This window comes from Perognathus longimembris, chromosome 14 (genome assembly GCF_023159225.1).
Source record: "Perognathus longimembris pacificus isolate PPM17 chromosome 14, ASM2315922v1, whole genome shotgun sequence".
Classification (NCBI taxonomy): domain Eukaryota; kingdom Metazoa; phylum Chordata; class Mammalia; order Rodentia; family Heteromyidae; genus Perognathus; species Perognathus longimembris.
In genome coordinates, this window is record NC_063174.1 from 52,002,426 (window position 1) to 52,027,024 (window position 24,599).

General features: G+C 38.0%; 1 protein-coding gene across 1 annotated transcript in view; it reads left to right on the forward strand.

Annotated features, from left to right (window-relative positions):
* The first annotated feature begins 2,444 nt into the window (after positions 1-2,444).
* Ttc8 (tetratricopeptide repeat domain 8) overlaps positions 2,445-24,599 on the forward strand; it is a 37,756-nt gene continuing 15,601 nt past the window's right edge. Inside the window, exons 1-7 of the mRNA XM_048362240.1 lie at positions 2,445-2,638; positions 17,358-17,478; positions 19,068-19,131; positions 19,235-19,394; positions 19,901-19,990; positions 20,804-20,848; positions 22,583-22,668. Of these exons, the coding sequence (XP_048218197.1) occupies positions 2,525-2,638; positions 17,358-17,478; positions 19,068-19,131; positions 19,235-19,394; positions 19,901-19,990; positions 20,804-20,848; positions 22,583-22,668 (680 nt within the window). The 5' untranslated portion in view covers positions 2,445-2,524. The remainder of the gene's footprint in view (positions 2,639-17,357; positions 17,479-19,067; positions 19,132-19,234; positions 19,395-19,900; positions 19,991-20,803; positions 20,849-22,582; positions 22,669-24,599) is intronic.

The window sequence follows — 24,599 nt, forward strand, 5'->3', positions numbered from 1 at the left end:
TACATACCTAGGAAGTAAAAGGCTCTGGGTTTAATCCCTAGAACTGAAAATGACAAAAACAGATTTCCTACATAATAAAATTTTGTTGAGAAACAATTATCTGTAGCTGAATAACAGTAGTTTTAGTTCTGTCTTTCCAATAGCCAAACCTCTTATTTTTTATTGCATTAACTAGAATGTACTGAATAATCTTCAATAATAACATTGCTAGCATATTCTTTTAGATTTTACTGAGAATGCTCCTAAGGGTGCACTGTTGTGTATGTTGTCAGTTGTGGTTTAAGACAAGCTAAGGAAATATGCAAATATTCCTAGTTTACCAATAGCTATAATTTCTCTCCCATTCATGAGATCAGAGAGGCTCTACCCCTAAAATTTAAACAGTAGACTGTAAAGACTCCTAGGCCCCCCCGCCCAAAGTAGCCGGCACAGGTAGGCACTCAAAAATACATGTTGAAGAATAGCAAATTATCAAGAAGACTGTGTTAACAGGGTGTGAGGTTTTAAAGACATCATATGAAGAAAGTTTTCTCGAGGTCTTCAGAAAAACAGTGAACAATATTGGGATTTCATGATCCTATATTGATTTCTATTTTGCCTGAAAACATACAACTCTAAAGTCCAGTGTTCATTTCAGTAACTATTTTATGTACAAATATAGTTATGACATCTATCGGTATTTGTTTATTAAATTAAATTAATGTATAGGTAGTATCTCACTAATTAGCTTAGGATAGGCAGGAATTCACCACTCTTATACCTCAGGAGCTTCTTGAGTGAGGGAATTATATGCATATAGCACCAGACTCAGACTTATTTCTGCCAGGGGGCTCATTTCAAAGGGTCTAGATGAATGTTGTTCACCAAAACGTCTTTTTTTAATACTGTTTTTTTCTTTTGGAGCAAATTAAGTGGTTGAATAATTTCAATTTAATAAGAAACTTGAAGCCTTGGGCATTTAAAGTTACAGGATTGCATTTAAAAAAAGAATTAACCTAAGGAGATATCTAGTTGCTAGAGAGCAAAAGATAAAGATCTGAGCTGAGATCTAGGGCTGATTGGGAAATGTTTAAACGGATTAAGCTGTTTCTCTCTGCTTCCTTATCTCTTGCAGTAAAATTGTTCTAGAGATTCTTATCTATAACAACCCAAATGCTTCTTCTACAATTTTACAGTTCATCTTAATGTCTCTAAAATATAATATGTGCATTGTGATTCCCTAGTGGTTTCAGAAAATCCCCGATAACTTAGGTTTCCTAAGAGCATTGTCAAGTGTGTTATCTTCAGCGATAAAGGAGATTTAAACTGGATCAGAAAGTACTGCCAAGATTGGGATTTATTTTTCCTTCTCCTCCTAACGAGGTTGGTAAGACAAAGATGGAAAAAGATCCCTAATAGCTCACGAAGTTTAACTGGCTTTTAGCTCAGCCACGCTTTTCTTCTTCAAAATCATTGCTGTTAAGTGTTTGCCTTCTGAGAGAATAAATGCCTCAAGAAATCTCCCTAAGGCTGGGAATGTAGCTCATGATACAGCCCCTGCTCAGCATGTGCAAACTCATGGGCTTCATCCAGAACATGCAAAATAAATTTTTAAAAAAGTAAATAATTTAAACAAATATTTGAAAAATCATATGCTCTTAAACGTGCACGGTAGTGTGCATGGTAGTGCATGGTTGCAATCACACCAGTTGGAAGACTGAGGCGGGAAGATAGTGAGCTTTGAGGCCGGCGTGGAGACATGGTAAACTTTAAAAAAAAAATCTTTTTTTTCCCCCTTGCATACACTACTTCGAAAACGTTCCTAGTTTATAATGCAAAAAAAAAAAAAAAAATAACAGCCTGTCGTCAAAAGCTCTCCGAGTCCACGAGCCTTCCGGGAAAGAATTTCCCGGGGTTTGGTTTAGCATCCGGACCAGGAGTCGGGGTGGACCAAGCTTTCTCCAAAGCCCTTCGCAGGTCCGACCCTGCGCTTGCGGGGAGAGGGACCTAGCAAAACAACAGTGGGAAGCGGAGGGTTGGCACTGACGGGCTGGGTGGCACTGGGAAAACAAAACAAAACAACAAGCTGTTTCCATGCTTACGTTCCTAGACTCAAAAAGGGAAACGAGACGGTGACTGCTAGAACGCACCGTGGTCCACCCGGGCGACTGTACGGAACCCGCGGCGTAAGCAGAGCGTGAGGTTGCCTAGCAACCGCGTCTCCTGGGAGGGCGAAGGACCCTATGCGAGGTGTCTAAGTCACTAACTCCTTATGTCTTAATTTTCGAAATTAATGATATTTATAAAAAAGCACACATTTGTTTTGCACGCACGTTTGGGCATACTCTATAGCGAGGTTCTTTCAGGTGGTGTTTTTTAAATTAAAAAATAATAACTTCTCAGGCAGGCTTTTGGACATCCCTCCCGCAAGGCCCCGCCGCTACGCGTTGCTGGGCAGAGCCTGACGCCGCCCGTTCCCCGCTTCCCGCCCACCTCCTTCCCTGGGCCGGACCCCCGGCTCCTTCGCGGGCCGTCCTGGGCCGCCATGGCCTCGGAGATGGACCCGCTGCTTCTGGCCTGGAGCTATTTTAGGCGCAGAAAGTTCCAGCTCTGCGCGGATCTATGCACGCAGATGCTGGAGAAGTCCCCTTATGACCAGGTACCAACTGGCCCTCGTCAGCCTGTGGGTCCTCGCGCTGAGGGCCAAGGGCTCTGGGGGGACCCTAGGCCCCCGGGAGGGGAGGCCAGGGAGGAAGGCCCATGGCGAAGAGGTCAGGGAGTAAGGCCCAAGATGAGGCTGACCATCCAGCCCACACAGGTCCCTGCAGCGGGGTCCCTTGGAGCTGTGGCTGAGGGGTCTCTGCCCCCGGCAGCACCGGGGCAGCACAAGTTCTGGACCCTGACCGCCTTCTCCTCCAACTCCAGTACGTCTTCTTTTCTTGAGGCCTAGAATTAGGGCCTCGGACTTTACATTGGGGAAGAACTTGGATAATTCATTTATACTTGGCGTCAGGAAGGATTTTTATGGTCTTTGGAATTTTCCAAAACTTACACGTAAACAAAGACTGTAGTCCCCCCCCCCCCCCTTTAATGTAAACATGCAATTTTGCCACCTCATCCGCATCCAAGTTTGGAAGAGCTTTTTACTCTGGGCCAGCTCTAATGTAAGAGGAGAAAAGATGTTTGTCAGTAAGGAAACTACGTGGGCAAGGGAAACTAATGGTAAGAGGGAGGGATAGGACACAAAGCATTCCCCCCCCCAAAAAAAAAGTAATGACACTGATTAAAAGGAACTTTAAAAAACAATAGTGATATTTATTGTGTGTAGTGAGTGAAAAGGGAAGTAGTGTGCACAAAAGGTACAACTTTGATAGCCAGTTAGCTCTTGGAAGAAGCAAAAAGAAAGAGAAAGAAAGAAAAAGAGAATTTGTGGATTTTAATAAATGCAGAATGTACCTGTATAGGTCTATTTCCCAAGTGTTTCATTTAATGGTATTGCCTTGGTGATGATAGTAGATGAACACTGAGGGGAGTTTTGAAAGAGGAGGTTTGAGTGTGGTGGTTGTTTCTAGACTCAGCAGATAGCTGGAGGATAGCTAATTGATAGTACATTTCTAGCAAAATAGCTTGTCATGGACAGAACAAATCTTACAGAATAGACTGTAGTAGCTGTAATGCCAAGCTGGGTTGTTCGTGTTATTTCACACAAGATGACTGTTTCTGTTCACAAGCATTTATGCAAGGGTGTTTCTTTGCACTAGTAGTCCCATAGATGCTGCTTTAAAAAAGAAATCCACAACCTAATTTGTTTGAATACTGTGAGAAAATATTGACACTTTTACCTTTGTTGTGATGGAAGTTTGTTAAGATCTGTTGACATACCCAACATGGCTTAGGCAAAATAGTTTGTTAAAAACTTTGTTGCTACTTCCATTTTTCCATTGAGTTAGGGTAGTTTCCATTCAATGTTCCTCCTGACACTAGTCCCAGGAGTTTCCCAGTGAAACAAAGTTTCCTCATTAAATGCTTTTGGGAGATGTATGTCCCCTTGGTAAAGATTCCTTGTGCACCTTAAAGGCTCTGAATAGTTCTGAAGAAATGAAACCTGATTTTAATGAACATTTGTGGAGCTTAATTGACCACTGATTCCTTTTGGCCCCAGGGCAAGGTTCAAATGTATTTCATAGATACCATCAGGAAATGTTATAGGCAAAGTAGCAGTGTTCTCAATAGTGAAGAGTACTCTAAAATCTCAAGGTCATGATGACATTCAATAAATACTGCACCTATGAATTGAGATTTTTGTTTGTGACCAAGATTTTTATTTTATATGGTCTTGGAGTTTGGTCTCGGGGTCTTGCATTTAATAGGTTGTCCATCATCATCTGAGCCACAACCCCAGCCTTGTTTTTTGCTGGCTGTTTTTGAGATGGGATCTCACTCTCCTGAATAGGCTTGAGCCATGATCTGTCTAGTTTATGTTTCCTGACCTCTCTGGAATCACAGGTTTATGCCACAGTGTCCCCCTTCCCTCCATGTAGATAATGTCTCATGGACTTTTCTGCTTGGACTGGCCTGATACCCTCCCAGTCTTGGCTTCCCATGTAGTGTGGTATGACAGGCATGAACCACTGCACGCAATTATAGTCCCCAGAAATGTTCTGTACAAGGTTGCCTCAAAGCACAGTCAAACCATTCTCAGCCTTCTAAATAGCTAGGAGTTAACAGGTATGAATAGTTCGGAGGTGGATATTGATGAGAACTATGAAGTTATTGTTATTTTAATCTTATCATAAGCTGGGTCAAAGAGCCTGACTTTTTGGTCTTGATACCTTTTGAATGAAGCCAACCCTTAATTCTCCTCTGCTATCATCTCAAGGCTGGGTATAAAACTCGCAGTTTCATACATGCCAGACTGGTATTATAGCAGAGTGCTACATCCCCAGCCATTCATCTGCTTTTGTTTCCCCTTTTAATGGGTACCATTTTGGTATAATATCTTCAAAAATCTTTAATTGGTGTCTCATATTGTATAGTAGGACACTGAAGTTTCTTTTTAATTTTTTTTAGTTCCTAGTAATGTCATTGTAATCAGGCCACTTAGAGAGGTATGAAATGCTACAGAATAGCATGTTTCCAGTTTTATTTGGCTACTCAAGAACTGAAGGGTAGCTTGGACATAATAATTGAGTTTTGGTAGTAAGGAAGGTTTCTTGAAGAACAGGGGATTCTGAACTCCTTTTCCAGACACAGAATGATGAGCAACAGAGGGCAGGGCCCCTAAACATGAAGGATGTTAATGTTTAGACCTGTTAAGAATAAAGAAAGATGGGAATCATTTATCTTCATTTACATATATGTATATATATGGAAGAACTGATTTAGAGAGAACCAGTGTCTTCTTTTTCAATTGTGATCAAAAAGTGGTAAATAATGGTTAGATAAAAGTAGGAAATACAGAGTAGTCTTCCACACAGTGTGACCTAGAGCAAATGCTTGCTTCTACTGTTCATGTTGACCATCCCGATTAGTTGCTTAATCTGATTACTGTTGTCTGAGTTCCATATGTCAGATTCATGGCTTTAAAACTAGTCCTGATTATGATTTTTTTCTCTATTACAATTAAACAGCTCATGCAAAAAGCATTTTTCAAAGACAGTATGCTATCATGAACAGGGTAGGTTTCTAGTAGATTTGTTAAAGTTAGCAGTTCTGATGATTGGTACACTAGGTGTATTCAGAATGAAGTAGCAAGGTTTTCTTCACTTTCTCCTCTCTACTTGGAATAAGAGTGAACACAGAGAAGAGGGGTTATTATCATAAATTATTTGAAGGTTGAGAAAAGGCTGAAAGCTACTGGTTTAGATGAGAGATGTGAAACATGTTTTCCCTTATGTATTAGTAGTTGGTTGGATAAATAATGATCCAACTCTTCTTCACTCCCCAAAAAACATCTTTCTGTATAATTACCTAATTTGTTTCCTGTTTGGGGCCATGGAGACCTAGCTAGACTTAGCCCATTAGCTCACTACACTGTCAGGTGGTTCATTTTATGAATTTTTATTCCTGCTTAATTATACAGATTATATTCTTATGTGGCTGCTTGATCACTTGATCTCCCTAACCTGAATTCATCCATTTCTTTATTGTCTTACAGGTTTTTCCTTTCTGTTATTAGTAAATTCTGGATACCAACTCAGCAATTTAAGAGTAGAGCTGGGTAGACTCAGCTACAATTAAGTGTTGGTGGTAATTAGGAAGTTGCATTCAGATAGATCTGGAGATTTAACTCCCTGAAGTAATAACAGCCTAAGAGAAAAGCTGTACCCTAGGGAGGAAGGGAGGAAACTTCTTTGAGATGGAAGTTGATGCTAATGAGTGTTTGCTAGTTCTAGGCAATGCCACTCTGCTTTCCAAGTGCTTTACCCACTTTAAGGAGATTCAGAGCAAAGTTTTAATTTAACCTGTCATAATTCTGAATTCTGAAAGGACTCATGGACCGTTTGATGCTTTTCTGTTAACCTTATATTTAATTAAGTATGATTGCATTTGTGAAAAAGCTCTGAAAATTATGAAGTATTCCCTTTTTTTTTAAAAAAAAAAAAAGCAAGGTTTTAGCAATTAGGCCTTAGAGCTATCCCAGAAAGTAGGTATTATTGCTTTACTCTGACAGGATAACTAATGAAAGTTGCATGACTTCTTAGTTCAAGGCGCTTGAGTTGCTCTCTGAGGACAGACCCAAGTCTTCTGACACCAGACAAGGCATCTACTCAACGGTGTTGAGGCTCTTAGAAGTTTTTATCTCAATACGTGATCAGTGGTCAAAAATGTTAAATGCTCCTGTCATTATAAGTTAGTATCCGACTGAACATTAAAAAAAAAAAAAAGACTAAAGGAAAGTGATACTTCTTTGGGGATTCGCAGGGAGCATTCCCATGTGGAAACTGGAAATGCCATGAAAATCATGAGCATATTCAGAGGGGATGGGGTAAAGGCAAAATGAGGAGGATTATGTAAATTATTTAGAAATAATAATCCCCTTGGCCACAGGATTAATAGCAAGGGTATTGAAGGAATATGATATCACTCCAAGGTTTAATGGACTATTATTAAATAGATATCCAGTGGAAATAACTTTTGATTCAAGATTTCAGTGGTGTTTGTACAACGCTGTGATTCTGATACAGTCTTTGTGAGAGTTCTTACTATCAAGCATATATACATGAGTTCCACTCTTTCATAATCTTATGGCTTTATATATATTATTGTTTTTTCTTTACATTTTGACATGAGCAAACTCCGTTTTCATTCCGACATCTTTTACCCCTGAGATATTAGCATGAAGAATACTGTTGTCTGTGTTTATCTTAAAGAATTGTTGATAATCTGGAAAGCATTTGTGAGGAAAATGTCTACTGAAATGAGTGGCAAAAATGTTATTGTTCATATATAACTGACATTGGATGCTTTCCAGAGTAATCTCCCTTTTCTCTGTTTCTCTTGTTATCTCTGATGCCTTTAGCTTTTCTTTCCCAAAGTATGGACTGTGTTTAGGAAAGCTACCTTTTCTAGGTCTTTCATGTGTAATGGAGTTGCAATTGGTTTATGAACGAGTATAGCATTTAACAGTGTATTGTAATGTTTATGTTTTCCTTCCATAGAATGTTTGGCGTCTCTTTGGGTGCCAGAGATGCTAGGAATGAACATGTTATAGAATTAGTATATTCTCTACTCCCCACCTCCCCGCCCCCCCTCCCCATCGAGGCCTTGTCTTCATTTACTGGGTGTATGTTACTGTTCCTATACTATCCCACACTCTCTAAGCCTTATTTTCTTCTCTTACCTTCTCATTGTTTCCCTACCTGTTCCTACCATGCATACTTACAAACGTATCCTCAAGGGCAGAAGAACAAGACAGAGTTCACAGCCCTTCATCAGTGAGCAGAATCCTGAGAGGCTGAATGGTAGTATCAGTTTGAGCCACTGGAGAATCTGCTTGCCCTGACAGCTTAATGAGACATCCAACTTTTGCTTGGTGTCGGTGGCTTCTGTCTCCTTTAGTTGTGTCTGTTCCTTCCCACTCCCTTGCCCAGCACTATCACCATTGGTCAACGTTTCCCCCTTTTCCGCGTTGGTCTTACCTTGTAGCTCTCCTAAACTTTACTCCTTTTTGCTACACTGGAGCCTGTATGCCAAACACAAACTCTTATCACTGATCTATACCTCACTGAAAATTCGCCCTTCAGCCCTGCTTTATTATTTCTATCTTTTTTAAAACTTAACTTCCAAGAGGCATTAGTAAGAAAGAGTACCTACTTCTGCTTGTGACTTTGAGCAAACTACTTAACATCTCTGGATTTATTTCTTTATGTGTAAAATGAGTAATAATATCTACTTACTTTTTCCAAATGGTTGTTTGTGAGACTCAAATGATATAATGGGCCATACAGACATTTAGATGCATAGAAGAGTGAATTGGAAAGGTTACTTTTGTCATTTGCCATCTCATTCCCTATGGCTGTTTTTCTTTCACAATAGATTGTATTTAGGAAATGTATAGTTTTTCTAGATCTTTGTTGTATACGCTGGGATTTGCAAACTTGCAAATTGCTGTGTATTTTCCAGTTGTATTTTGTGTTCAGTTGATCACCAAATCATCTGTAAATCCTAGTCTTTGGGGCCCTCATTTTATAGCCTTGCATAGCCTTTTCCTCTCATCTTCCTACCATATATCATGCTAAATAAATGGGTGGTCTTTGCTTGTGACCATATGGTTTGCATATTATTTGTAGAGATAATTATCTACTTAAAATATATTCTTTTGGGGTTTTAGAGCTGCAGAAAGCAAGGGGCTTCCTCTTTTCTATTTCTTAGTAGTTTCCCCAATAAAACATGATACAGATAAATGCTAAACAGATGCTGTTGCATAGACACGTAAGTGTCGTTGTTTATAAATGAATTTGTTGTAAGTCTGATCTTTTTAATAGATGGGTTTCGCTTTAATTCGGGTAGAAAAGGCTCAGATGATGTATTTACTAGCATCTGGCACTAATGTGTATTGTGTAGTCTGTGACAGAGAGCATTGCGGTTAGAATTAATTTCTTATTATCAGCCATTAATCCTATCTTATGTGGAATAAGAGGGTTTATGTTGTTTTGATTTTCCTTCTCTAAGTGATTAAAGTCTGAATGTTTTAACCACCCTAAACTTACTTTTTTTATTACAAAAATATTTCCTTGGCATCGTTATAAGATTATTCTTGCCTTCTGAGATAATGTCTCTGCATAAAACAAGTAATTGAGATACTAGTTTTTTTTTTTTTTGCCAGTCCTGGGCCTTGGACTCAGGGCCTGAGCACTGTCCCTGGCTTCTTCCCGCTCAAGGCTAGCACTCTGCCACTTGAGCCACAGCGCCGCTTCTGGCCGTTTTCTGTATATGTGGTGCTGGGGAATCGAACCTAGGGCCTTGTGTATCCGAGGCTGGCACTCTTGCGCTAGGCTATATCCCCAGCCCAAGATACTATTTTTTTGTTCTCTACATTAAACTGTATCAGTTATAATTTTCTTATCATAGAAAACTTAGCTTTCGGGGCTGGGAATATGGCCTAGCGGCAAGAGTGTTCGCCTCATATACATGAAGCCCTGGGTTCGATTCCTCAGCACCACATATATAGAAAATGGCCAGAAGTGGCGCTGTGGCTCAAGTGGCAGAGTGCTAGCCTTGAGCAAAAAGAACCCAAGGACAGTGCTCAGGCTCTGAGTTCAAGGCCCAAGACTGGCAAAAAGAAAAGAAAAGAAAAGAAAACTTAGCTTTCTTCATTATATGTGAGTTTTTTTGAATTCTTGAGACTACTTAAGGAAAAAGATTGAAGTTAATATTTGGATTTTTATTGAATGAGTTAGTGTTTATCTATGGATACTTGGTTAGTACTGAAAACTTTTGATTTTAGGAACTGTATTTTTTAATTCAATTTTATTGTCAAGGTGATGTACAGAGGGGTTACAGTTACATACATAAGGTAGTGAGTATATTTCTTATCATACTTGTTGCTCCCCCCTTGTTTTTTTTTCCCACTGTTTCCCCCTTATTTCCAACATCTTGTCTTGTGAGTATCGCTGTTACATTGGTTCTCCATTTATCCTTTGTCTCACATATTCCATGTTCCCCTAGGAACTGTATTTCTTAAAAATGTGTACTGCCTTCTTAATGCTTTCAAGGAACCAGCTTCTGGTTTGCCGGTGCTCCAGGTAAAAGTTTAGCTGTAGCATTTAGTTTAGAAATGCTTTAGTTACTAATGCTTAGTTATTAATGTAGATTAGAAAATCTGCTGCATAGCTACGTGTAGTGTTAGAAAATGAGCTGTATCTATCAGACATCTGCACATTCCTGTGTAAACTGTTCTATTTCTGATAATTTGACATATATGAATAGCCTTGTAGAACTGACCTACTCTACTTTTATTAAGATTTTCAGTTTAAAGAGAAATGAACAAAACTGACTAGAATTATGAGAAAAATAAGAAGGTGAGGAAATCATGGACTTAGGAAGGACACCAAGCAGTCAGCAAAGCTCAAGTATCAGCAAAGATTAAAGAACAGAACAGTAGATTTAGAGTAGAATAGTATGCCTCTGCTTATTAAGATCTTGATGTAGCTCTAAGAAGGAGGAAATTGCCATATTGAAGAAGGAAGGGAGGGATGGAGGAAGGGGAGGAAAGAAAGGAGGATGAGGAGGGAGGGGGAGAAGGAAGGAAGGAAAGAGGAAAGGAAGGAAGGAACTCTAGACAGCCACACCTACTGGCTAAAGCTGGCACTTAGCCAGAGGACCCTACTAACCGTGTAAAGCAGAAGAGAATGAATCAGAAGGCCCTGAGATGGAGGGATTCTGGCTGGGGGAGCTGAAGCTTTTAGCCCTGGAGGGTTTCCAGTGAGTCTAAAGATAAGGAGAAGGGGTAGAGAAAGCTCTAAATCAGACAGCTTAAAGGTTGCTAGGTTTGTTCTGCTAAATGACCTAGAATATCAATAGTATTTTATAGACAAGTGATTTGAACCTCATATGAGGTTCATGTGAGTAACAAACTTTTTACAGTAGAAAAGTACTCTTATGGAGATCTGTATGATATTAAACAAATATTGTAAGTAAGCTACAGTGTGCCACTATGTTCTTTAGAGGACTTTTGTCTTTTAATGCTTATAATTTTGATTTACAGAACTTATAGACGGGGGAAAACTTACTAAAAGGCTTTCAAGAATTATAAATAAATGTAGCTTTTTTTTTTTTTTTTTTTTTTTTTTTCAGACAGGAGAGAACGTTTATTACCGAACTGCTGGCCTGTGGCCAAGATGATCCATGGCCGGAGAGAAGGGAGAGAGAGAGAGAGAGAGACCCCCACCCAGCCCTGCTTTATTTAGGGCAGGGGCAAGGGGTGTGGCCAGGTGGATTAGGAGGTGACCTCAGGGAAAGGGGAGGTAACTGCCTCCAGGTCTTCAGGTTACCCAGGTAACTGGGTGGAGACTTAATGAGGTGGGGGCATCTGCATGTAGCCCTCAGGGAGAGAACCTAACATTCCAGCCTTTTAATAGTAATGAAAAAGGAGGGAGACTCTCTCTGGCTGCTTCCTGCTGGCAAGGGGCGTTGGCATTAGGGGTAAAAGGCAGAAATGTGGCTCTCTTGGAGAAGGCGAGCAGCAGGGTCCCTTGGTGGTAGATGCCAGTCCTTGAATGAAGCCTGGAAGAAGTCTCATGAGGCAGGGGCGGGCAGAAGCGGCAGAAGCAGCGGACGGAGCGGCAGAGAACCCGAGCAGCAGCAGTTTCACTCACCAGGGTAGACAAGTGGTGTGGAGGTGGAGGTGGATGTGGAGGCCAGCAATGATATTAGTGAAAAGTGCCGCGTGGCGACTCGCAGCAGTTCGGTTCGCGGAAAAAGGGCCGTCAGGACTGGGGATACTCCCAGAAAAAGGAGAAAAATAGATGGGAATTCCACTTGTCCTGACTCTTAAGCCCTTCCCGAGTCACGGCACCATATATGTTAGGTTTTTAAAGTAGGTAGCCGGTAAAGGAGAACGCCACGCGGTATTCAGGCAGGAAAGAAAGTTTATTACCGAACTGCTGGCCTGTGGCCAAGATGATCCATGGCCTGAGAGAGGGGAGAGAGCATAAATGTAGCTTTTATACTTAAAAATTAGGAAGATTTTGGTTGTCGGTATAATTGGAAAGCTGTCATTGAAAAGTTTCAAAGTAACACAGAGGTCACTCAAGAGGCCCCTATATACATTTAGCATTAACATTCCTATTCTATTCTTGTAGACACAATTATACACTGGATAATCATATAAAAGAGGAAAAGGTTGGCTGGATTCTTTTGACTCACTTTACGCATTTTATTTACATTATTTAGACATTTTATTTACACATTGTTTACACGTTTTTGCACATTTGCAACATGAAAAGAAATGAGTCTTCTGCTAGTCATCACTGAAACATAATACATGAGAAAGACAACTTAAAGGCTTATTTATCTTGGCTTACAGATGTATTGGTATTAGTTGGATACACTTTTAGGCCGTTTAGGCAGAAACATGGCAGAAGGGCATGGCAGAGGAAAGCTGCTCACCTCATGACATCCAGGAAGCAGAGACAATTGAAGGAGCCAAGGACAGTTCTACTCCCTAAAGGCATGTCTCCTCTACCACCCTAAGTGACCTCTTTCCTTCAGCTAGATTTGTCTTACTTCTTAACAGCCCATTCAGCTATGGCTCATCAGTGGATCCATGGATGATGTTAGATGGATTAGTGTAAACTCACAGATGATGGTTACTACCCTCATAATCTGATGAGTAGCACCCCAAACTGGGAACAAAGCCTTCAACGCATTAGCCTGTGGCGACATTTTTTATCCAAGTCCTCACAGGACTTCCCAGTAATATAATTTGATTTCTTATGCCTAAATTTTCCTTTCCATAATGTAGGCAGAGTGTCAACTACTAATTTTTTTTGTTATTATTATAAAGGTTATTTACAGAGGGGCTACAGTTATATAAGTAAGGTAAAGAGTACATTTCTTTTTGGACATTGTCACCCCCTTCTGTTGCTCTCTCCCAGTTTTTCCCTCCCATCCCCATCCACAAGTTGTATAGTTCATTTTCAGTGAGTGTCAGATATTAATACTGGTTTTTATGATGTCCAAACTTGATCAGACAGACTTATTTTGGTAGACTTGCTGCCATTATAATCTATCAAAATTGTTTCTTAGAGGCCTTAAACTACTGGCCTCTGTTTTATATTAATGATGGAAATAGAATATTGTAAACATATTTTGCTCAGTCAATTCAGCTTTACCTTTTTTCCCCCTGACTAATAATTACTTTATTATTAAAAAATTAGCCAGGTGCCAGTGGCTCACTCCTGTAATCTTAGCTACTCAGTAGGATGAGATATGAGGATTGTGGTTCAAAGCCAGCCCAGACAGGAAAGTCTGTGAGACTTTTATCTCCAATTAACCACCAAAAAGCCAGAAGTGGAGCTATGGCTTAAAGTGGTAGAATGCTAGTCTTGAGCCAAAGAGCTCAGGAACAGTGCCCAGGCCCAGAGTTCAAGCTCCACAACCAACCAAAAAAAAAAAAAGCCATATATATATATATATGTATATATATTTGGTGTTAGTGCTGGGGCTTGAACTCAGGGCCTCACACAGGATGGTGCTCTGTCACTTGAGCCACAACTTTTTGCTGGTTAATTGGAGATAAGAGTCTTGAGGATTTATCTGTCTGGGTTGGCTATGAACTGTGAACTGTGATCCTCAGTCAGCTTTACCTTTTGATAAATTTATTTTCCTAACCAAAATTAGATGAACCAGCACGTTCCTGATGTTAGCTGGCAGGTATGCTCCTCCAGAGGATATTGCTGAACAGGATGGAATTATTTTCCATGCTATAAAGAGAAATTATTGGTATAATCATTATTCATTTAGTTTGGAATGATATATATTTTTTCCCTTAAAAAGTTTCTGCTACATAAGTACTGAAATAAATGATTCTGCAACTTCCTATCATAGTGAACAAATCAGAAAAATCTATAGTTTTATTCTAATTCAAGGGACAATTTGAGAGTAACATGTATTTTATTATGCTGCTGCTTTTTTTTAATAGACAGGGGATTTTTTTAGGGCTGTGAAACAAATTTGGCTTATTTGAAAAAAAAAATTTAAAGCCAAAGCCCATCTGCTGTTTTCATTAAAATCTCAAGAACTGTTCACATTGCCAGAAGTAGTTCTTTGAATATAATCTGATCTATACTCAAGCTGTGATACATGACTTTCAAGGTCATTTTTTCTTAGAAGAAAAACTGGGAAGATTAATTTTTTCCAAATACCTGATAAAAATTTTAAATTGAATAATGGTTTGAGTAAATTTTATTACAGATCTTTAAATATTAAAAACTCACATCCTCATTTTCATTTCTTAGGAATTATATTTTTAAACATTGAAACAAATATTAATCTGCTTGGAAAAGCAGATTCTTTATTCATCTGGTAGGGAGCGAATAGTGGATTCACTTCCTTGTGTTTTCTTGAGTCCTAATGTAAACATTTTCATCTTCTTGATATTTAAGTGGTTGGTTGGGGGATACACATCAATATCATAATGAATTGGACTGTGAAAAAGCAGTCTGAACCTGAAAATAGGCAAAAATAAACTAGGCTCATGAATAATAGCCAACCATGTCAACAATACCTAAAAGTTTAGCTTTTAAAATACTGGTTTAAGTAGGACTCCAAATGATAGTTCTGAAGTTTGATTAGCTCCTCATTATCAACATACCAGATCCTTTACTTGTAGTGGCCTACAGGACCTATCACTTGTCCTCAGCCTTTCTATCCCGTCTTGTTCTCTGACTGCTTCTTCATTCTAACCTGCTTGTTCAACATAGGCAACTCTTGAGAAGTTTCTGAACACACTCTGAGCCCTGGAGCTTGCCTACCTGTGCTCTGTTGGCTGCTTTGGCTGGCCACAGGGCCAATACCCTTTATTCTACCCTCAATACCCTTTATTTCACCACTGAGCAGATTGTTGCCTTCCCTCTCTCCTTCCATATCACACTTCTCTTTGTTTTTGTGGATTCATTTTTCTTCTTCCATTGAATTCTTTGGAGCTTGAACTAGAACTGGGATTCTTTTCTCTTTGAATTCCTAGGATGTAGCCACATGTAGATGTCTGCAGAGCCCCAGCCCCTCTGCTTTCTCTTTTCAACAGCAAATGCTGCAGTTCTTCATCCTTCAGTTAGAGGCAAGATCACAGAATGTCCTTGTAGGGAAGTATGAGCTGTGAAGAGTTAAGATGAATTAGGAATGCTTATTTCCACTTTGAAGCAAAATTAAACCACTAGTCCAAGCCAGGGATGATGCTCTTGACCTCTAGAAATAGTTCTATAGATCTGGCATCTTTCCTAATCTTTTGTGAGTGAAATCTATACTTTGGTCTCTCTTACAAGTTAAAAATAATTAAACTTGATCTTCTTTCTTTTTTTTCCCTTTCTTATTTATTGTCAAAGTAATGTACAGAGAGGTTACAGTTTCATACTTTAGGCCTTGGGTACATTTCTTGTACTGTTTGTTAACTCCTTTGATTTTCTTAAGTGAACAAATTAATTCCCTGGGTTTATATTCTATGCATTCAGTTACATTAAATTCACACTTATATGTAAGGCATTGTGCTATAAATTATATGGTAAGAATCCAGTAAAACTCAACTAGGAAAGTGCAAGCCAAAAAGCAAGTCATCTGGCCAAATGTATTTTACTTTTGCAACCTAAAAATATTATGAAGGTGGCCTTTTAAATGTTACTAAAATGAAAGCACGATGCATTTTATATTCATTCTAAAAAACAGTTCAAGAATATACTGCAATGAATTAAGTTAAAAATGGTGTCTACTTTCCAATCTTTTTTTTTTTTTTTTTTTTTGCCAGTCCTGGGGCTTGAATCAGGGCCTGAACTCTGTCCCTGAATCTCTCTGTGCTCAAGGCTAGTGCTCTACCACTTGAGCCACAGCACCACTTCCAATTTTTTTCTGTTTATGTGGTACTGAGGAATCAAACCCAGGGCTTCATGTATGCTAGGCAAGCATTCTACCACTAAATCACATTCTCAGCCCCTCTACTTTACAATTTCTATAAAATTTCTATTCTCTGTCACACTTGTCACCTATCACACATACCTTTGCTTTGTCATTTAGTACACTTGGTGATGTATTCAGGAAAATTAGAGTCTGTTTTAATCTTCTTGTCTTTCTTTCTCAGAACCTAGCCCCAATGCTGTATAATTGGGAATTACTCAATAAATATAGCCTTAGAGTAACTTAAAGACTATTCTTCTACAAAGACATTGTGAACATCCTGTAGCTCCATCTGTTTTTAGCCCCTTTGGCTTTCACTCTGCCTGCTTCACAATTACATCCCTAGTATACTGAGCCCTGGTCCATCCCCAAATTTTCTTTGCTATTGTACATTAGAGTAAGATTGATATTTCAAGAGTTGCCTTTTTTCTGAATCCTCCACAGAATGCTGAACTTCAGTCATTCTGGGAAAGCAGTTATACATATTTGACAAGAAAGTTGACTATATCACAAAATTTCCAGAGTTGATTTATTATTTGGAATCAAGAGGAATTGGTCTTAGCTTGAGTTAACCAGCAGTTTTTGAATAACTGCTATGTAACAAAACCTATTTTTCAAAAATAGGCGTTTGGAGGTATGGCTCAGTTGGTAGAGCCGTAAACAATGAACGAAAGCAGCAGCAGGTACAAAGTTCCAGCCCCAGTCTTGGACCTGGGGGACTGAGGGGAAAGAACAAAACCTATATGTATCATGGAAAATGCAAAAGTGAACAAAACCTATGTGTGTCATGGGAAATTCAGAAGTAAACAAGGTATGAAAGCTTGAACTCTGTGGAAGAGAAGGCTAACATATGCCCAGATAATTGTAGTGTTTATTGAATAGAGTAAGTGCATAAGATCCAAGGCATAAAGAGAAACTATGAGGTCAAGAGGGTAATAGACAATTGGGGAAAGCTTCATGAAGGTCTTCATCCTGAGGGAGGAAAGCAGAAAGAGCACGGTGGTTGTAGCTTTATTAATTCATTTTCTAATTATTGTTCTAGTAAAATTGTCTCTTAAGAATGTTCTTTTACTTATGACAAGGAATGTTAGAAGATTAGTCTAGAAAATTGCTGCATGCTTATTTACTAGGTAACTGATGTGGTGGATGATTTGTGATAATTAAAAAGTATGTTTAATAAAAAGTGAAATAATGAAAGATATATAGCTTCCATAAACTGTATAGAATTGTAATGCTATTTTAATATTTATATATCCATGGTTTTGTAGGCAGCCTGGATTTTAAAGGCACGAGCACTAACTGAAATGGTATACATAGATGAAATTGATATAGATGAGGAAGGAATTGCAGAAATGATTCTGGATGAGAATGCTATTGCCCAAGTTCCACGTAAGTATGGTTCTTCAATTAAGTTAATAGAATACTATTAAGAGGAAGAACACTTATATGTAGGAGAAATACATACAAACATGTGTATATAATGTGTGTATATATGCATATATATGTATGCATTCTTTTATTTTCCTGGTCCTGGGGCTTGAACTCAGGGCTTGGGCATTGCCTCTGAGCTTCTTTTGCTCAAGGCTAGTACTCTATCACTTGAGCCACAGCTCCACTTTCAGATATTTTTGCTATTGGAGATAAGAGCCTCATGGACTTTTCTGCCTGGGCTGGCTTCGAACTGCAATCCTTGGATCTCAGCCTCCTGAGTAGCTAAGATTACAGATGTGACCCACCAGCACCTGGCTATTCTTCATATTATATAAACATCTATCTATCTATCAGAAAAAATTACCTTAAATGATTTCTATTCCCTCACATGGTACAAGGGCTTCCCTACCACCATTTGATTATATTAAGGCATAAATTGGCATTATTGATTTTCCAGTAAAAGCTACCTAATGCATTTAACTATGTTCCATAAAAGTGTATTTTACTTGGGTTGCTTATCTAATATAAGATTGTTTATCTGGAAATGTAAACACGGGAAGTGTTCTGTGATTAGTCAGAGGTCTTCTGAAAGGATTGAAATGCCTCTTCAGAAAGGGTCCTTTTATTGTTAGTCACAGTTGAGTTGGTCCAGTGCTCCATGGGAGGTGATGAGGTGCTCTGCAGAGCTGTAAATATCTGTGGGGATTGTCTCAGGGTTGGCATCATCACCACGACATATGGTGTTTTTTCTGATGATTTGTTCTCGATTATTTGTATGTTTTGTAAATAGTAACTTTTAAAGATTGGAATGGAATTTGAGGGAAAAAAGTACATATACATCATGTTAAAAATGTCTTTCCTACTACTTTGTTCTTTTAGAGAAAAAATGCCTAAATTCTAGATATGGTTGGTAAGTGGTCTTTTATTGGGAGAAGTTTATCATCAAAAATAAGTAATTTGTATGAATAGAACAGTCATTTTAAACTTTGGAGCCTACTAGTCTTTGAATCCAAGGTCTACTAATAGGTTTATCTGTTTTCTTAATTCTGTCAACTTGTCAAATGAGTTAATACTTACCTGACTTAGGGATTTATTATGATGATTAAGTGTGATAAAACATATAATATGATAGGCACTTATTGAATATTAGTGTCAAATGCATTTCCCTAGAATATATTTCTTGCAATTAGTATCTTTTCTACCAGACCAGCACAGTTAATAAAGTTAGACTTAACTGATGATTTTTTTTTTTTTTACAAATGAACAGATAATATATAAGCTAAGTGTTATAGTTATTCCATTTCTGAGCTTGAACTCAAGGCCTGGGTGCTGTCCCTGAACATTTTTGCTCAAGGCTAGAACTGTATCACTTGAGACTGAGTTCTACTTCTGGCTTTTTTGATGGTTAATTGGGGATAAGAGTCTCTTGCACTTTGCCTGGGTTGGCTTTGAATCTTGATCTTCAGATCTCAGCCTTCTGAGTAGCTTAGAGTACAAGTGTGAGCCATCAGCTCCTGGCTAAGTTGAATCTACATCTCATATCTCAGGCCCTGGAACATCTTTGAAACTCCCTGGAACAAATCAGACAGGAGGACCTAGTCAAGCTGTAAGGTAAATAAGTACTCAGAGGTATTTCATACCTCTGCCATTGATTATTGACCGGACTGTAAGTCTTTCCTTAATTGATCTTGTTTGTATTACAACAACTTCACAGGCCAGTCACTCAAGCTGGAAGACCCATTACAGGTTTCCTTAGGTCTGGAACTCAGAGTGGAAGGCCAGGGACTATGGAACAGGCCATTAGAACACCGAGGACTGCCTACACAGCCCGCCCAATCACCAGCTCATCAGGAAGATTTGTCAGGATGGGTACAGTAAGTTCGGTCAGCTTTCTCAGAGCTTTGTATTATTCAAGCAACTTTATGTGACATTATTTCATTTTCCACTATTGTTGTGGTAGAGAATTACATGGAAAAATTTAGAGATAATTCATTTTGCTTCTTTAGTCTTTATACTATTGTGGGGACAGTTCTGGGTCTTGAATTGAGGGCCTTGTGCTTATTATACAATTACTCTACCATTTGAGTCATATCCCTATCCCATTTTGCTTTGGTATTTATTAGGCCGTCCTACTTACATTTCCTGAGGAAGTAGGGTGACAAGGCATGAACCATAACACTCATTTTTAAAAAAAAAATTGGTGAGCTAGGGGTCTTAATAACTGTAACCGTAGTCCTCCTAATCTCTGCCTCCTGAGTAGCTGAGATTACTAGCATGAGCCAACACCTAGCTGGCCTTTATAATCGTATGCATATTAAATTCAACTTAATGTTTTAAGAGGAAGTTTCAGATTTCTTGTTCATTTTTTTTCTTTTTATAGGCTTCCATGCTTACCAGTCCTGATGGACCATTTATAAATTTATCTAGATTGAATTTAACCAAATATTCCCAGCAACCTAAGTTGGCAAAGGTATGATTTTAAGTTATAAAGTAATCGTAGAAACATGATGATAGTGATCTTGTAGAAAATACTATAAAAATTGTGAAGAAAAGACTGTATGTTGATTGAAATGGAAGTATCCAATTACTACAATATTAAAAGATTCCCTTAATTTCAAAACTTCTACTGAACACGTTCTATGTCATTTCAGATTTCTCATTTCTAATTAGTGTAATTAAACCATAATCACTGTAACTATAGGGCATTAAAAACGGAACTGTTTTGATGAAAGTCTAACCATTGGCCTTTAGGAAGTAAGCTTTTCATTTATCCCTATTAAAGTAGTATATGTAATGGGGGGGGGAGTGTTCAGTTCTTTGTGTTTCCAGCTGATAGTCTAAAACAGGAATCAGACTGAATGCTGGATGCTTATAATTGTAACTACTCAAGAGATTGAGGTCTGAGGATCGCTGTTTGAAGCCAGCCTAGGCATGAAAGTCTGTGAAATTCCACGAAAAAGCCAAAAGTGGAGCTGTGTCTCAAGTGGTAGAGCACTCGTCTTGAGCAAAAAAGCTCAAGGACAGCGCCCATGCCCTGAGTCCAAGCCCCAGGACCTGCACCAAGAAAACCATACAACCTAGTATTCAATCATAAATGATATTTTTCAAAATGGGTAATTATACCAAATTCTGATATATTCTTTACTTAGAAATCCCCAGCACATTAGTGTTTAGTTTTTGTGATTTTTTTTTAGATCAAGCAAGCTTTGAATTTGCTATTATAGTAGAGTACTTTTATTAAAAATAAAAATGAATGTAGTTTGAGTATTACTTTTCTTCACAGGCTTTGTTTGAATATATCTTTCATCACGAAAATGATGTCAAGACTGTAAGTTGTAAATTCATGCTATTTTCTTTCATGAAAATTTTTATGACATTGGGAATTTAGATCCTGAAATGTTCTGTTTCCTACCTGATGAACAAGTGGTATTAAAAATTAGAGAATTACCAGTAATTCCAAAACCATTGTATTAATGGGAGAATTTGCATACAAATAGAACCATAAGAACTGTGCTGGTTCATAGGTTATGTGACTCCCTTAAAGGGGAACATAGAGATAACTGAGGATGCTGCATAATATGCTTGTTAAAATTTTTTCTTGACACTAATATCCTTGTTGCTCCATTTTTCTTTTAACCTTGCAGTGTGTTAGAGATTCATTAATACATGTATTTCTGGTTTCTTCACAGTATGCTCCCTTTCTCCTACCTTTAACATTTTATGATCAAGAATTTCAAATGCACAGAAGTAGAAAGAATAATGTAGTGTAGCACTTATCACCCAGCTTTAGTAGTAGTCATCATATCACTGATGAAATTTGAGGTTATATGCATGTGGCTTTTCAAATTGGTTTCAATTTTTATTTTTACTGGAATGTGAAGGAATAGAAATTACAAATTTTATCAGACCAGATGATATTAATTCTGTATTTATCTGATAGTGTCTTCCCTTATTTTCCTATTAGATCAAGTAAAAAGTTATATATATATATGTATATGTATATATATACATATAAAAATAGTTTCTCAGTTGTGTTTTCTGTGTCAACCATGACGCAATGCACTAGAAGAACAAATAAAAAAATAATACTATTTCCTCCTTCTTGAGCCACTCAACTGAGCTGAGGAAGTTGACAACAATAAAAAAAGTAATTGGTATTGGATGGGGTAGTACATACCTCTAAATCCCACCATTCAGGTAGTGGAGAGAGGAAGTTCATGAGTTTGAGTGTAGCGTGGGCTACATAATAAGATCCTGTCTCAAAAAAATTCCCAAGCTGAAATTGTTGGCATGTAACACAAGGAAAACTATAATTTCCTACTGTATTCAGACATAATGTTAATTGAAGTTATACTTTCCCCTTTATTTTTACTTCTGACTGGAGGGGGTGAGGAGAAAAAAATAACCATATGAAGGTAGTGTGTGTATTGTTGATTTGCATAGCTTTCAAGTAGAGATGCAGATTTTTCAAATCTATTAGAAGTCTGGCATGGTGATACCATTTCTTTGTAAGCTGTTTGCATACTTGAGGTGTCCCCTAGAGCAAGGGAAGATAGGGAACTCATGGGAAGGTAATTAATTTTGCAGTAGGAGATGGAAGGGACTTTTCTGGCATTCATGTTTAGAAGAGTTAATATGAAGAACACTCCTTTTCTACATTGTGTTTAAAATGGGGACTGACATTTGACCCATCTGACAATACAAAAAGCTTGCCCAACACTGAGTTTGAAGACATTTTGAATATTAGACGTTGGTCAATCATGGGAAGAGATAAAAAGCTTAGGGATTTTTTTTCAGTATCAGTTGAAAATTGTCTCTGATATATTGTACATATGCTTCACTTTAATCAGTTATTTGTAATTCATCTGCCCCCCAGCCCTCTGGTCTGGAACTGATTAGGGACAATCAGTGAGGCCATCTGGAAAACCTGAGCAACTTGAGTTTCTGGCTGGTTTCTAATGCATGTTTTGATTAGTGCTAATTATATGGTTTATTTCATTATTTGTCTGACTGTTTGTTGTTAGAAAAGAGAATTCTAACCTAACATGAATTGTTTTCAAAGGCATTGGATCTGGCAGCCCTTTCCACAGAGTACGCTCAGTACAAGGATTGGTGGTGGAAGGTACAGATTGGAAAATGTTATTTCAGGTAAAATTTGGAAATGACAATATATTTTAGAGTATCAGATCTGGTGTTTAATATTTCCACATGAATAAGTGAGAACTTTTACTTGTGAAAGCATCTTTTAAACCAATCACATGGCAGCAATAAGAACTAATATCTTTAGGATAAGTAAAAGTCTTAAGGATGAAGTGGAAGGTTTTGAGACTGATCATTGGGTGCCTTTTCAGATGAGGAAGGTGAGGACCGACAGTGGCTGTGATTTTCTTAAGGAGCTACTTAGTATCAGACCTGGGACAGAACTCAGGTTTGTTTATTCTATTCCATCCATCCTATTGGCTTTTAAGGTTTTCGTGATGTCTCAAAGGTATAATACATTTACAGTTAGGCACTAACTTAATGACACGTCATCTCCCTTCAGCTACAAAGCACTTGGAAGGTAGTTGCTATTATTAGTCATTTTCCCAGATGAACAAAATTGAGCCTGACAAAGGTAAAGTGACATGTCCAAATCTATATAGTTCACAAGTTGCAGAACAAGAAACTGAGCTCCGCTTTCTGATACTAGTTCTTTTATTATTTCCATAATCCTATATTCTTTTTCTAGGACCTGAATAGTCTCAGGTACTCTTAATCTTTAAATACTTTTAAAAGCTAGGAGATCACAGTTATAATTAATTTTGGAATATTTATATAGCAACTGATAAATAGGTGCTGAAATTTGTTGCTTAGGACGAAGTGTACTCGGAACATTTAGAAAAATAAACAATTATGTTTTTTTTATAAAGGTAAATATGTCTTTTATTATTTAAAAACAAGATAGACTTTAGTGGTTGTGAGTACCCTCCAATATTTATAAACTTTAGTAATCATTCAAACAATATGGAGGAAATGAAGAATATAAATGGATTGAAAAGAATGCTTATTGCTCTGCTGTTGAAACTGAGTGCTTTCCATTTAGGCGTTACACACAGGACTCTAAAATGTTTTTTCATATTCTAGGTTCAAAGAGTGTTTTCTGCCAGGTCATTGGAGACCACCATAACATTAAACTCTTATGAATACAATTCCCAGAGACAATCTTAAAATCTTGAGCTTCCAAGTAAAACCTACAAAATCATTAAAACTTAAAAGGAAAATAGAACTCTGATTCCTTCTCTCACCCATAAATAATTACATCAAAAGGAGTGTCTTTTTGATTTACTTTTGATTTATTCTCTCTTCGAAGCTCTCAAAACCTTTTTTTTTCTCATGGGTCACAATACAGTGAAAGTTGTAAGCACACTTTGTTTCCTTTTTCATTTATCAACACTTCCAGTTTTTAATTTTGCCTCCTCTTACTATAGTGAAATATGCATGCAGTTAGTTGTTTGGCAATTGTGTTGAATTAAATTGTAGAGAGAAAATTGGCACCTTATGGGAACTATCTCTTTGGATTCTTGCCTTTCTGTTACTGGACTTGCCTGAGTTTATGAACTTGATTAGCATTTTTGTTATTCCTAAACTTACTTTGAATATGGTCTGTTTTCTTATGTAGGAATCTATGTGAAGCTTGATGCTGGTGGCTCACATTTGTAATCCTAGCTAGATACTTACGAGGCTAAGACTGATGATTGTGCTTTGAAGCTAGCCTGGGCAAGAAAGTCCGCAAGTCTCCAATTAACTACCGAAAAGCCAGAAGTGGAGCTGTGGTTCAAGTGGTAGAGCACTAACCTTGAGCAAAAGAACCTCAAAGATAGTGTCTAGGCCCTGAGTTCAAGCCCTAGAACTGGCACATTAAAAAAAAAGGAATAAGTTCCTTTCTGATAATTCTAAAAGAATATTTCTACTGAAAACCTCAATAGATTCATTCACTAACTTCATTATGACTATATGTATAATATGGATCATATGAAAAGATGTTTCATGGTCATATGAAAAGAAATTTCATATAATCCATATTTTCTTCCTTTTTTTTC